General features: G+C 34.8%; 1 protein-coding gene across 3 annotated transcripts in view; it reads right to left on the bottom strand.

Moving 5' to 3' along the window:
* Nucleotides 1–3,260: 3,260 nt before the first annotated feature.
* Nucleotides 3,261–14,283, bottom strand: part of cuedc1b (CUE domain containing 1b) — a 31,196-nt gene continuing 20,173 nt past the window's right edge. For 2 of the 3 annotated variants that reach the window (XM_051129497.1, XM_051129498.1), the window contains exons 5-10: nt 12,503–12,728; nt 12,110–12,178; nt 10,623–10,712; nt 10,418–10,511; nt 10,033–10,091; nt 8,250–8,323 (exon numbers count right to left, since the gene is read on the bottom strand). In XM_051129497.1, coding sequence (XP_050985454.1) covers nt 8,250–8,323; nt 10,033–10,091; nt 10,418–10,511; nt 10,623–10,712; nt 12,110–12,178; nt 12,503–12,728 — 612 coding nt within the window. Of the gene's footprint in view, nt 5,891–8,249; nt 8,324–10,032; nt 10,092–10,417; nt 10,512–10,622; nt 10,713–12,109; nt 12,179–12,502; nt 12,729–14,283 lie in introns of those variants that run through there. The other variant, XM_051129499.1, reaches the window with a different exon arrangement.

Here is a 14,283-nt window from a genome sequence, read left to right on the forward strand (position 1 = left end):
GAAACGAACACACACACTGATGGGCGGGACACTCTAGCGACGTCATACAGTTGCCGGGGCGACGGAGGAGCACCGTTTTCTGATTCGAGAACATTCGTTTACGCGTGGCCTCTGATTGGTTGGACACTCGAGAATATGAATGGAATGGATTCGTGGAATACGTGCTGATAAGGAGTGTGACGATGAAGCGCTAATACAGTGCTGCAATTTAAATGTGTGTGTCTGAAAGAACAGCCAAAGCTCGAATTCACTGATGGAATTGCTTTGAAAGGTGCCAGGAAATTAAAGTACATTTTATTTCGTTTTATTTTAGGTCCGGTGTGCCTAATAATAATTCACGTCGTGATAAATTCCATTGCAGCAGCTGGAGAACAAAGAAATTTTTTTGCAATGTTTAATATTTTACTAGCTGTATTAGTATTCAGAACTAGGCTTTTAAAAACCGAGAATTAATCTCTGATTAATTTACCAAATCTCTTTAACATCTTGGTAGGCATTTAATAATTTGAAGAATACATTAATTAATATATCTATGTTAAGTTTATTAACAGGGTTGCACATAAATCGTTTTTATTAGAATAAATGTTGTTTGAAAAGGGTAAATCTGGAGAAATTTACAATGCATTTCTGCAACTGTGATGGCCCTTTCAAACAAAGTGGGTGAAAATGTATTATTGCAACAGATCAAGCTGTTCTACTGCATTGAGCAACCAAGGTCATCTGTTAGAAAAGTTACTAACAGGCAATTGAGTTTTAAAAAGTAGTGGGAAAGAAAATGGCCAGGTTTCAGTCTCTTTGGCATTTCACAGCTTTGACCTTTTTAGAAGACTGGGCTGAAACCAGCTACATTTAGGCAGAGCCAAATCCAGCCCCATTCCTGTGTTTTGCTGAAAGCCATATGACAACCTGAAACATTTTGAAATACAAAGTGGTCCGATAAGACCAAAACGTAGGTATACGGCCTCAAAGAAAAAACAGAAACTTAACATTTGTGCAATCCTTAAAATTAAAATAGTTAGATCATGCTTTATTCATCATTAGGAGAACTTGAAAAGTATGTTGCTACCAAAGGCAAAATAGATAAAGTCAAAACCAGGTGGTTCCTGTCAAACCTGTTGTAAAGAGCAGCAAAAAAGACCCAAGAGCACACAGTAAATATTTGGAATGGTTTGGAAGAATGATTAGTATTCTGTTCAGTAACAAAAGGGGGGAAAAACATAATCTGAGTACCCAATTCATTGTCACAGCGAAGTGACGTGTGAGATGTTGACTTGGAGGGGGTGAAATAAATGTTAGACAAGTTGTGGGCTAAACTGATCATTGTTGGATTGTTTCTAAAGTTTATGATTATGCAATAAGCCTCTCAAGGCTATGCTGTGTTGTGAATATAATTAAAGGGTGGCATGACATACAATATATTAACAAACAGCACAGCTCTAATGTGCCTTAATGCTTTTATAAAATGGTTAGCAGCATGTTAACATATTTTTTTTATTCTGCTAGTAGATGCTATGGTTTTATTTATATCAATATGACATACATGTGCCAGAACATTCTGTTAGCACAGTTCTGATGGAACAGATAATGTATGATGAATGCAGTCTTACAGTTCGGTGTGTTCTCTCGTTTATCATTGTAGCCTATGTGGATTAAGCTATTTGATTTTTTTTCTACTAAAAGTTAGAATGCAATAGAGTTCTGGAATAGTGTTTCTGGGTTGAGGAAAATGCATGCTTATTTATTGGCAGATCATTATGTGTTAACTTAATGAGTCATACAGATAAGTGTGTTCAATACAGGAGTGTGTGTGTGTGTGTGTTTTTGGCCACGCTGGGTCATTTGATGCTTGATAGTGAAATGTTTTTATTTTGTCTTTGGCTGATAAGTAAAGTGACCGTGGAGTTGTTGAATGGGGCTTTGTGCCCGGTTTCATAGTAATTCCAGGAATACCAGTTCACAGATAGTTGGTCAAGGGAAGGTCACTGAACTGTGCATGTAATAAACCAAGAATGGTAAATTATTTAATAGACAAATGTAAATGTATGCATGTAAACAAAAAAATGAATCAATATAGAAAAACATACCCATTATAAGGACGTGTGCTGCCATCTACTGGTTGCATTTATATAGAACAGTGGTTTTCAACTTTTAATGCCAAAAAACCACAAATATCCCTTTATGGTATAATGACATTTGATCTTTAGTGTGTGTGTGTAGAAATATATGTATGTATATATGATATATTCTGCACTATCTGATCAAAAATAAAGTAAAAAAAAATATAGTCAATTGTTATGACAGTTCAAAATAACAGTTTTAGTATATTTTAAAATGCAGTTTATTCCTGTGAATGCAAAGCTGAATTTTCAGCAGCAATGTTATGCAGATTTTGTGCTCAGCTGTTATAAATTATTATTGGCACATCAAAAGTCAAAAGTTTTTGAACAGTAAGATTTTTAATGTTTTTTAAAGTCTCTTCTGGTCACCAAATCGGTATTTATTTAATCCAAAGTACAGCAAAAACTGAAAAATTGAATGGAATAATTGAAATATTTGTTACTATTTAAAATAACTGTTTTCTATTTAAATATATTCTAAAATGTAATTTATCCCTGTTATTTCAAAGCTGATTTTTAGGATCACATGATCCTCCAGAAATCATTCTAATATTCTGATTTGCTGTTCAAAAATAACATTTTTTTTTTAAAACAGCTGAGAATTTTTTTTCATGTTTCTTTGATGAATAGAAAGTTCAGGCAAACTGCATTTATCTGAAATAGAAATCAATTTAAAGCATCTTTGCTAAACGTTCTTGTGTTTTTGCTTAATTTCTATATCTTTCCCAAAAAAAGAACCTGTTTTAAATATTTCTAAATTACTCACCTGTTTTAAATATTGATATTGATTAAAAAAAGTTTCTTCAACAGCAAATCAGCATATTAGAATGATTTCTAAAGGATTACGTGACACTGAAGATTGAAGTAACGATGCTGAATATTTAGTTTTGATCACAGAAATAAATTACATTTTAAAATATATTCAAATAGAAAACAGTTATTTTAAATAGTAAAAATAATTACATTTTTTACTGTTTTTGCTGTACTCTGGATCAAATAAATGCAGGCTTGGTGAGCAGAAGAGACTTCTTTAAAAAAAGAATAAAAATCTTACTGTTCAAAAACTTTTGACTTGTAATGCAAGCCATCTATAGCTCATTTCTGTTGGACACTTGACTTTCCTGGGGTAGAAAAACGACATGGTCAGACAGAGTACAACAATTTTATTATTTATTCCAATAGCTAATAAACATCTGGATTGTAAGAAAAGTCCAGAACTTAAAATAGTCTTAAGTGAACGATGTGATGTGGAACAATCACATTGACTTTGGACAAGTAGACAGAGTCAACTTAATTTGAAAAATCATATTCTTCAGGAGAACCTAAGGGGACAGAAATAATGTCTAAATCAAATATTTTAGGCAATGTAAAATTTGCATGTACAGTTGCTTCCTTCTAATACAGTATAAATAGTACATTCCACTAATTGTTATGAGCCACTCAAAATCAAATGGCTCACACACAACACTCTCTGAACACATCTGCCAGTGTTTTCAGCTCTGTCTGTCTCATACAAAAACCGAAGATGGAAAAGGGATCTTGAGGAGATATCAGGTAAATCAAGAAAAGGAACTTAGCTACATACTGAGGCATATCAGCCACACTTGAATTCTTAATCTCACGATGGGTAAACAGATGGCGCTACCTTGCCTATTAAAGAAGACTCTGCGCTAACAAGTTTTAAGGTTGAGTTGTGCTTTTAGCAGAAAGTGAAATGAGAGCAAGTTCCCTGAGAGGATAAAACATGTTAACAAGCAGGATGGAAAGGGAAAACCTCACACAGTCGTGCCTGTGCATTACAAACGACAACGGTACGCGCTGGAAACGCGGGTTCTGCGTGTATGCATCATTTCTCTCAATAAGATTTCGCTCTTACAAAACCTTCGTTCTTCAATTCACGTCAACAGATTACAGACTTGTTTCTGTGCCATCCATGAAGATCTGGAAAAAAATAACAATAAGGAAATCATGCAAATATGCACAGAATGAGCACATATTTCATAATGGCGATTACACTTCACATGATTATGTGCTATGATGCCTATGAATACCTATATAATTTGTAATAATGGCAAAATCAATCACATATTGATGTGACATGAACATGATTTCATATACATAACAATGCCCTTTAAATAAAACTAGCAAGCTCCTATCCACCGCGGATATGGGCCTATGGGCGAGACCTCCGGTTCACTAGCTGCGAGGAGAATAACAATGCGCAGTACGGTAAAACTGTTTGCACTACAAACCAGTGTGTTCATAATTAAGATAATACATTAAAATAGTATGGTAAGACACACCAATTTGCAATATCAAGCAGCTAAACCGGAAGCCAGACCCATAAAATTTACAAATGGCCATGCCCAAATAGGTAGATAGTCATATCGGTAGATTTCAGGAGCACAACGTGTATTAGTAACATGGTGGAATCCAAAAAGCCTAAACGCATATAATACTAGATGGTTTCATATTGACAGTTTTAACTGTTTGACAATCTGATGTACGTAACATACAAACAAACAAACATCAATGTCACACAGTGTCCTCCAATGGGCTACTTTACACTGAATCAATACTGGGATTCACAACACGAAAAGAAATGGCACATTCTCACTGGTGGATCACAATTAGACCTCTAACCTTATGACAGTCACGTGACCTACTGGAAGCACAGGGTTAGGGTAAATCATTCAGTGTGAATTGCAAAAAAAAAAAAAAAAGCACACAGCAGCGTTTTGGTTGGTTCAAGGACAGCATCATTCAAATGGTTCTATGCTCGTTCTGTTCGTTTCAACGGTAACTACAAAACAAACATGTTTAGAGACAACTACACTGGCTCAATCTAATCACCTTTTACGAAGAAACGGTTGAAAAAAGCATTTAAATATTTTATAAAACAGATATGGCAGTGCAAACATGAGAAGCAGGCAAACTCTTCGGTTGATCAGCAATTTGCCTTTTTTTGTGTGTGTGTAAAAAAAGACCGAAATCGAATTTTGGTATTTAAGATGTATTTCATAGAAAGTGTCCATTGCTTTTGTCAAAAGGAGGGCATCTCATCTGGACGAACTAGTGGTTTGATTTAACTGTATGGACTATTCAGCACCCTAAAATCACACCAGACTAAATGGCAAGAATAATGGTGTTATTTTTTCTTAATAGCAATGATAAAGAAAGGTTTTTGAGCTAGTAATGAACGTGACATTCTGGGTACATTCTCTGAGGAAATGCCATTGATGTTTAATATGCATAATAGACTCTGAAAGTCCATTAAAAATAAAAGTGTTAAATACTAATGTGCTGAAATGACTGACCATTAACTGTGGACAGTAATAAACAAATCAAATATTTGCCTCTTAATCAAAATCAAGTGTAAGTAGGGAAAATAAAATTCCTCAAGTAAATTATATTTTTTTAAACAAACATAAAGGGACGATTTCAAATAATTTGGGATAAAAAAGAAAAATACATAGTTTGAAATCAGTACTATCGCTGTTGAGTTTTACATATGAAACCAAATATTAACAAACAGTTACAATAATTATAATAGTAATCAAATGTAGGTAACAATATTCTTAGGCTCGCAAAAAGGCTGCTACAAAATGATGACGCAGTCCTGCCTCGGCTGGTCTGGGGGAGGCTGTTCCTCTGGTGTCTGCAAATGCCTGGCACTTAGCTAAGCACTGGAGCCACTGAGATAAGACGCTATCAGCCATGGGTCATTCTGAGGTCACCATGGAAACCCTAATTTCCCAAGAGCACAGAGGGATCTGAAATGAAATTAGCAAGAGGTTTGTTACTACAGATATCGTCAGTTATAGGACTATGAACCCTTTTCGCAGACTGTATTTTCATTTTTAAAGAATAAACTATACTTTGTTTTATTACCTTAGCATTAAAGTTGTGAAAGTATTATGTTTTTCGAGGAAAACATTTCAGGAATTATCACCATACAGTGGACTTCAACGGTGCCTGCGAGTTTGAATATCCAAAATGCTGTTTCAATGCAGGTTCAAAGTAGTGTTGTCACAATACCAAAATTTTGACTTCGATACGATACCTGACTAAAATATCACGATACTACTACTCAACCGATACTTCGAAAAAAAACATAGAACAACAGGAAAAGAAATTGAATAATAGATGATCCAAATGGTGACCATAGTTATTTTATCTATTAAAACAAAGCATTTCATCCCCCCTTAAAAAAAAATAAATAAAATAAAATAAAATAAAATAATATTTATCACATGTGAGTGCCACAACACAGGATTATGGGGAACAACTACTGAGCCTACAGGTATGTAGAATTCTTTGCTGTATTGGTAAGTTAGTGACAAACTAAAGGTTAACTACAATAAAACACAGAAACAAATACAACAAAGTGGGCCCTATGAAATATTTTATTTTTTCCCAAATTCCATTTTAATTTTTCTAGACTCTATTTTAATAGATACATTAAAAAAATATTTATCAAAAAGCATGTCTAATTAATTGAAATCATGAAACTTGCAGAATTTAACAGCAATTTATTATTATTATTATTATTATTATTATTTTTTTTAAATTGCATGTTTTTAAGGCCCTGTGAAATACGTATTATTTTTTTCTTAAATTCAGTTTTGTTCGTGAATCTCTGTTTTCCATTAATTTTCTGGATTCTATTTTAATCATTTCATTACATTTTAATAATCAAAAGCATGTCTAATGAATTTATAAAAGATAATTAGATTTGATAAAGAATTCATTTATTATAGGATATTTATTTCTTTACTTTGTTTTTTTTTTTTTTAACAAATGTACAATTTTCTGGTAAATATTTTTTTTTTCTGGTAAACATTTCTTAAACATTGTTTTAATAATATTTTTATTGTTATTAATAGTACTATCTTTACATTAAGTAATATATTAATATAATTTTGACTGTCAAGTTAAACCAAACTTTTATTTTGACGGGTTGTTGTTAAGACCTTCAGGGTCTTCATTATATGACGATAGTTTTTCGCAAAAGAAATGGTAAAATTCTCACAAAGTGACTGTCAGAGCAGTTCTACAGATTATGCTCATGTACTCATATGTTGAGGCGGCAGAGGCTGAAAACACAGCGAGCGTCACGTGTTTGTGTGTAGTAAACAAAACAGCGTCTGCCCCATTCACTAACACAGACATGCAGAAATACGTCTCTTATTAAAATGCATTGTTAAAGTACCAGTACTAGTAAAATGTGGAATCGTACCATTTTTAAAAGCAGGGTATCGCGATACTTTTTAAGTAACGGTATATCGTGCAACGCTACTTCAACGGGCTCTAAACGATTCCAGAGCCGAGGAATAAGGATCTTACCTAGCAAAATTATCGTCATTTTCTAAAATTAAAAATAAAAATGTATACACTTTTTAACCTCAAATCCTCGTCTTGTCTAGCTCTGCGATGTGCATGCGTACTATGTGTAATCCGGGTTAATATAGTTAGGGTATGTCGAAAAACTCCCATCTCATTTTCTCCTCCAGCTTCAAAATCATCCTACATCACTGTTTTACCTTTTTATTTTTTTTTGTAAAGGCAGTTTGACCACCTTTGCATGTTCAATTTGTAAACACTGGGTCGGTACTTCTGCAGCGATGTAGGACGATTTTAAAGTTGGAGGAGTTTTTTGACATACCCTAACTGTATTGACCCGGATTACCCACAGTATGCATGTGCATGGCAGAGTTAGACAAGACGAGCATTTCAGGTTAAAAAGTATATAATTTTTTTCTTTTACAAATAATTGATTGTTTCGCTAGATAAGACCCTTATTCCTCAGCTAGGATCGTTTAGAGCCCTTTGAAGCTGCATTTAAACTGCATTTTGGACGTTCAAATTCACAAGCACAATTGAAGTCCACTATATGGAGATAATTCCTGAAATGTTTTCCTCAAAAAACAATGTCTTTACGACTACAGAAAAAAAGGCATGAACATCTTGGATGCCAAGGGGGTGAGTACATTATCTGTAAATTGTTGTTCTGGAAGTGAACTACTCCTTTAAATGACAGAAAACCAGTTACTACTGCTGAGTGGTAACATAATCGTTCTCTATTTTTCCTCTTTACAATAGGAAATTGGTTTATCTCCCTGCATGAGACACTCACCATGATAGTGGTTCCTTATGTGGCTCCTCCTCTTCCTGCGCAGCCAATCGTCTAAACTGACTTTCTTCATCTAAGACACACAAAAGGCATCCAAAATTAAACAGGTATTTACTCCCAAGTAGTGCTGCACAATTACCTGAATCCACAATACGCCCTTATTCAATTATAAAAAGATGCTAAAAACATACAATTAAAAATTAAAAACGAAATAAATACATTAAAAATACATTCATATATATACATACAAATATATAAATATATACCTGGGGTCAGTGTTTTAAAAAACGTTTGAGGAACATAATATTAGAGAAGAGAACAGTAACCACTGTTACTGTTTATAGCTAAAATTTTGAAGGGTTACAGCTTTCAAAAATTAGTAGGAACTGTAGAGACACTTGCTCTGAATGACTTTAGCTCATCTGTGTCCACAGGAAAGCAATGTGAAGCTGACCGCTTGAATCTGTCAAGCTCATAATCACAAGTGGGGATTATAAAGTTTGTGATAGCACACGATGGCACCATGAGTTATTTTTACAATGTTAACAAGCTATAAAAAAAAAAAAAAACTATCTGTAGGGTATTTTGAGCTAAAATTTCACATTAACACCCTGGAGACATAACAGGCTTATTTTACATCTTTTTAAAAGGGGCCTAATGGGGCCCCTTTGAGTTTTTTATACTATGCTTCAGAATCAGGCTCTACAGTGCGTCCATTTCAGTCATATTTGCGACTGAAAACTGCTGAGTGCAACTATGAAAAAACATTTAGAGCACCAGTGCGACTGACCCGATCAGCATATTTGTGTTTGCACTGAGGGGAGCTTCAAAGATTTCTGTGTTTTTGCAACGTTGAGTAATGTATCACAGACATATCTAACAAATCCATTCATAAAATGTAGAGAAAGTGTACATAAGAGATAAATAAAAGATTAATTGTGCAGTGTAGAGAGCTTTGTTCATTATAATGGAACTTTGTGATTATAAGTCACTTGCTTTATTCCTGGATGAATCAGCCATTCAAATGAATCGAATTAATTTACTGGCTGCTGTAGTTTCATTTTAAAAGCATCATTTCAGTTATTTAAATCATTTAACATTTTTATATTCAAAATTTTATATTTAAAACATTAATCTCGACATTAATTAATTTAATTACACTCATGCCACCTCTGAGCCTCATTAAACATGAAAATGCACCTACGAGCCACTTTGGTGTTATTCTGTGCCACCTCTGTAGTACAAATTAATTTTGTTAATACTGATTTAATTTGATTGTTAACTTATTCTACTTGTTCTTCTGTTTTAATTAGAAATTTTAAAAAGCTTTTAAAATATAATTACATTTGAACAAAATTACCCTTTAATTCACTTTAAGGAGTCAAATATCACCTTGTAACGGGAAGGCTAATTTTTGATTTTTTGATTATTGATTAGAAGGTGCTCCTACTATTTTGACTGTGCTCCTAAATTTTTTTTTTTTAAGTTAGCAGCACAAGTGCTCTTAAAAAGAAAAGTGCTTAAAAAACTGCCCTTCTACTCCTTTTAGGATAGCTTCAAATAGGACCAAGCAGTGACCTTGACATTTTTATCTCCACTGTATGATTTATTAAAATATTAATAAGATATTGTTAATAAAATATTACATTTGTCACGTTTATTGCTGAGAAAATATTAATATTTCAGCAATCTCAGCAATGAACTCCACCCAAGCAAATATACTTTCAATTACCCAGAGATGTAAATAAAAAATGGCTTGGAAAATTGGAAAGAAAGACTTACCACATGGGTTTCCTTCCACATCATCTAGGAGGTTGGCAGTGGAGTTGGCAGTGCCCAATCTGAGAAAGTGCAGTCAAAGTAAACATTTGACACTAAATTTACTCAGCTGAACTGAACCGAAGTTACTGTGCCAAGAATCATAAATAACATTTGCTAGGGAATTCACAGCCTTCTGTACACAAACTGGGGAGCCACTGAGTAAAAACACAGCATCATAACTAACCCTATATCTTGAAATATTTCACATTCTTTAGCTTCTTCATCGGTGTCCTAATTTATATTTCATTCTTGCTCTAAAAAAAAAAAAAATCTGATTTTATATTACTTACTTACGTATGACTTACTGTATTAGGCTAATGTTAATCTGACACATTTTAAAAGATACGAATGATGCCGTAGCAGCGTTCTTCTTTTAGACTTCCTCCGCTTCGTCTTTTCTGAGAAGCCTCTGGCAATTTCGAACAGCTTCTTCCTGGTTGCTGTAGATGAGAATCCAACAGAAATGTTAATGTCCTATAAAATCCTAAAGTTAAATCCTAATTACACAATTATCATCCAATGTACTTAAGTGTTTTAGGCAAGACCCTTACATTTCCCCATGTGCTTTAGCTTGTCTCTGAACAGAGCGTCATCTGAGACTGCTGTGCAGGCCTCTACAGACCCGGAAGCATAGTGGTCACCTGTGTTTCAGGGAAAAAAGTAAAGCATGTTGATATCTACAGCATGATTTACATTAAAAGCTATCAGAATTATTACGACTTTCTGGCTATATAAATATCAGCATCTGGTTTTATATTTTTGCTCAGTTTCTTTAGTGTGAGCTCTATATTCTCCTACATCATACTATATAGTTTTATGCACAATTTTGGGAACCCCTTGCAGAATCTGTGAAAATGTGAATAATTTTAACAAAATAAAAGAGAGATCATACAAAATGCATGTTATTTTTTTTTATTTAGTACTGTCCTGAGTAAGATATTTTACATGAAAGATGTTTACATAGTCCACAAGACCAAAAAAATGCCTGAAATTATTAAAATAACCTCCTTCAAAAGTTTGGGAACACTTGGTTTTTAATACTGTGTGTGGTTACCTGGATGATCTACCACTGTTTTTTTGTTTTGTGATGGTTGTTTGTGAGTCCCTTGTCTGTTCTGAACAGTTAAATTGAGCACTGTTTTATATTGAGCACATCTTTCAGGTCCTGCAGATTCTTCAGTTTTCCAGCATCTTTTGCATATTTGAATTTGCATATTTCCAGCAGTGACTGTATGGTTTTGAGATCCATCTTTTCACACTGAGGACAACTGAGGGACTCAAACACAACTATTAAAAAAGGTTCAAACATTTACTGTTGCTCCAGAAGGAAACACAATGCATTAAGAGCCAGGGGGTGAAAACTATTGGAATTTGAAGATCAAGTGACTGTTTAAACCTTTTTTAATAGTTGTGTTTGAGTCCCTCAGTTGTCCTCAGTGTGAAAAGATGGATCTCAAAATCATACAGTCACTGCTGGAAAGGGTTCAAATATGCTGAAAAGCTAAAGAATCTGCAGGACCTGGAAGATTTTTCTAAGGAACAGTACTCAGTTTAACTGTTCAGAACAAACAAGGGACTCATGAACAATCATCACAAAACAAAGAAACAGTCGTAGATCATCCACATAACCACACACAGTATTAAGAACCAAGGGTTCCCAAACTTTTGAAGAGGGTTATTTTAATAATTTCAGCTATTTTTTGGTCTTGTGGACTACATGTAAACATCTTTAACGTAAAATATCTTACTCAGGACAGTGCTAAATAAAAAAATAACATGCATTTTGTATGCAATTTCTTATATTTTTACAGATTCTGCTAAGGGTTCCCAAACTTTTGCATGCAACTGTATGAGCCATAAAAGCCTGATGTATTAAATACACTTAACAAAAAACACCATGTCAGGCTTTACAGGGTTATATACTAAAAACTGTTTTTTTTTAAAAGAGAAAATTGTGCATATACACACAGACAGTGTGACGTACATGCTCACATACACACAAACATGCACTGACACCGTTCAGGTGAATGATAACTACCTGTGGAGTTCTCCATGCTAGCTGATGAATGACTGGATTTGGATTTCTTTGACTCGTATTTCAATCGATCTACAACATAGAAGGCAGTGTTATGGAAGGAAAACTAGGCCTTGACATTCAACATTCAGTGAGGATATGAGATCATCCAATGAGGACCCTTAAAGTGTGTATGACAAATCATAACAAAACCCTCGCTGTGAGAAATAGACACTGCTAATGGCCTTGGAGAGAACCCGAAACAGTTAGCGCCAACGTTCGCAGCCGGGTTGAGTGAATTAGCATAAGAATTGACTCTTCAGGATTTGTGTAGGTGGAACTGTGAAAGGAGGGGAAGTGGAGTATGCCAGATACTGCTCATTGTCCCGTTTAGCGTGTGGGCGAGTGTCTTCCTACCTCTTTCTAGCGCAATGAGGAACTCTCGGTTTCTCTGCAGCTCCTTCATGAACTCCTCGTTCTGCAGGAAGAGTGCAATTCGCTCATCCTCCAAATATTGCTTCAATTTGCGTTCCTGCTCTGACGCGCCACCTGTTCCTGCTGCTGCTGCCACAGTGGGGACCTTCTGGGGCGCTGAGGAGGAGGAGGTGGAGGAAGAGGGCTTGGAGATGCTACTCTGAGAGCCCTGCAGAAAGAAAATCAGACTTTGTTCATCTTCGTTCATCATCAGAACACAAATTAGGATAATTTTGATAAAATCCGACCCTGCATGGACAGGAATGCAACTACAATGTTCAAGGCCTGGACAGGCAGTAAGGACGCTGTTAAATAGTCCATGTGACATCAGTGGTTCAACCTTAAAGAAGAGGTGAACTTCCAAAACAAAGATTCACATATAATGTACTCAACCCCTTGTCATCCAAGATGTTCATGTCTTTCTTTCTTCAGTTGTAAAGAAATTATGTTTTTTGAGGAAAACATTTCTTTTTCTCCTTATAATGAACTGGTATGGTGCCCTGATTTTGAACTTCCAAAATACAGTTTAAATGCGGCTTCAATCATCCTACATCGATGTAATTACAAGTGACTGTCTGTTAAAATTATTTAAAGCAAAATCATCCTACATCGCTGTAGAAGTACCGACCCAGCAAAGTGAACATGCAAAGAAGATCAAACACCCTTAACAAAAAGGTATAGGACGATTTTGAAGTTGAGGGAGAACTTGAGATGGGAGTTTTTCGACATACCCTAACTGTCAGGAACCAGAAAAAACAGTCCAGGCAGAGTAAGACAAGACGAGCGTTTGGCATTACAAAGTATATAAACTTGTATTATTTTTATGAAAATAACCGATCGTTACGCTAGATAAGACCCTTCTTTCTCGGCTGGGATCGTTTACAACCGCATTAGGGATCATTTGAAGCCACATTTAAACTGCATTTTGGAAGTTCAAAATCTGGGCACCATATCAGTCCATTATATGGAGAAAAATGCTGAAATGTTTCCTCAAAAAAACTATTTCTTTACAACTGAGGAAAGAAAGACATGAACATATTGGATGACAAGGGGGTGAGTACATTATATGTGAATCTTTGTTTTGGAAGTGGACTTCTCCTTTAATTTTATGAAGCTACAAGAATATTCTTTGTGCGCAAAGACAACAAAAATAACAACTTAATTCAACAATTACTCCTATATTTCCGTGCCAGTGTCCAACAACATTCACGAGAGTAGTACAACACAAGCGTGTGCTGTTGCTGACGCAGAAACTGGCGTTCTGATGTAGAACGCCCATCTCTCTTAGTTTAGCATCTGTATATTTGATCTACCTTTCTATCATTCTGGGACACATTTCAGTTGCATTGCTGTCTATGCAGAGTCAAAAGCTCTCATATTTCATCATAAATATCTTAATTTGTATTCCAAAGATGAAAGAAGGACTTAGGGGTTTGAAACACCATGAAGAAGAGTAATTAATGACAGAATTTTCATTTTTGGGTGAGCTATTCCTTTAAAACAGACTGTGTTTTATTTTTAGATTAAATTTGATGCATACATGTTAAGAGGAGAGTCATTCTACTAAAAACACACTGTTAAAGTGAGAACACGATCAGTGTCACATTGCCTCAAATACCAAATGCAATGCTTTATGTATCATACGCAGGATAACTGTATATGTACAATAGAACAAGGACACCATAACGGTTCATTTAGTCATTCAGAGAGCATGATATGGCATA

Source organism: Labeo rohita, chromosome 15 (assembly GCF_022985175.1).
Source record: "Labeo rohita strain BAU-BD-2019 chromosome 15, IGBB_LRoh.1.0, whole genome shotgun sequence".
Lineage (NCBI taxonomy): Eukaryota > Metazoa > Chordata > Actinopteri > Cypriniformes > Cyprinidae > Labeo > Labeo rohita.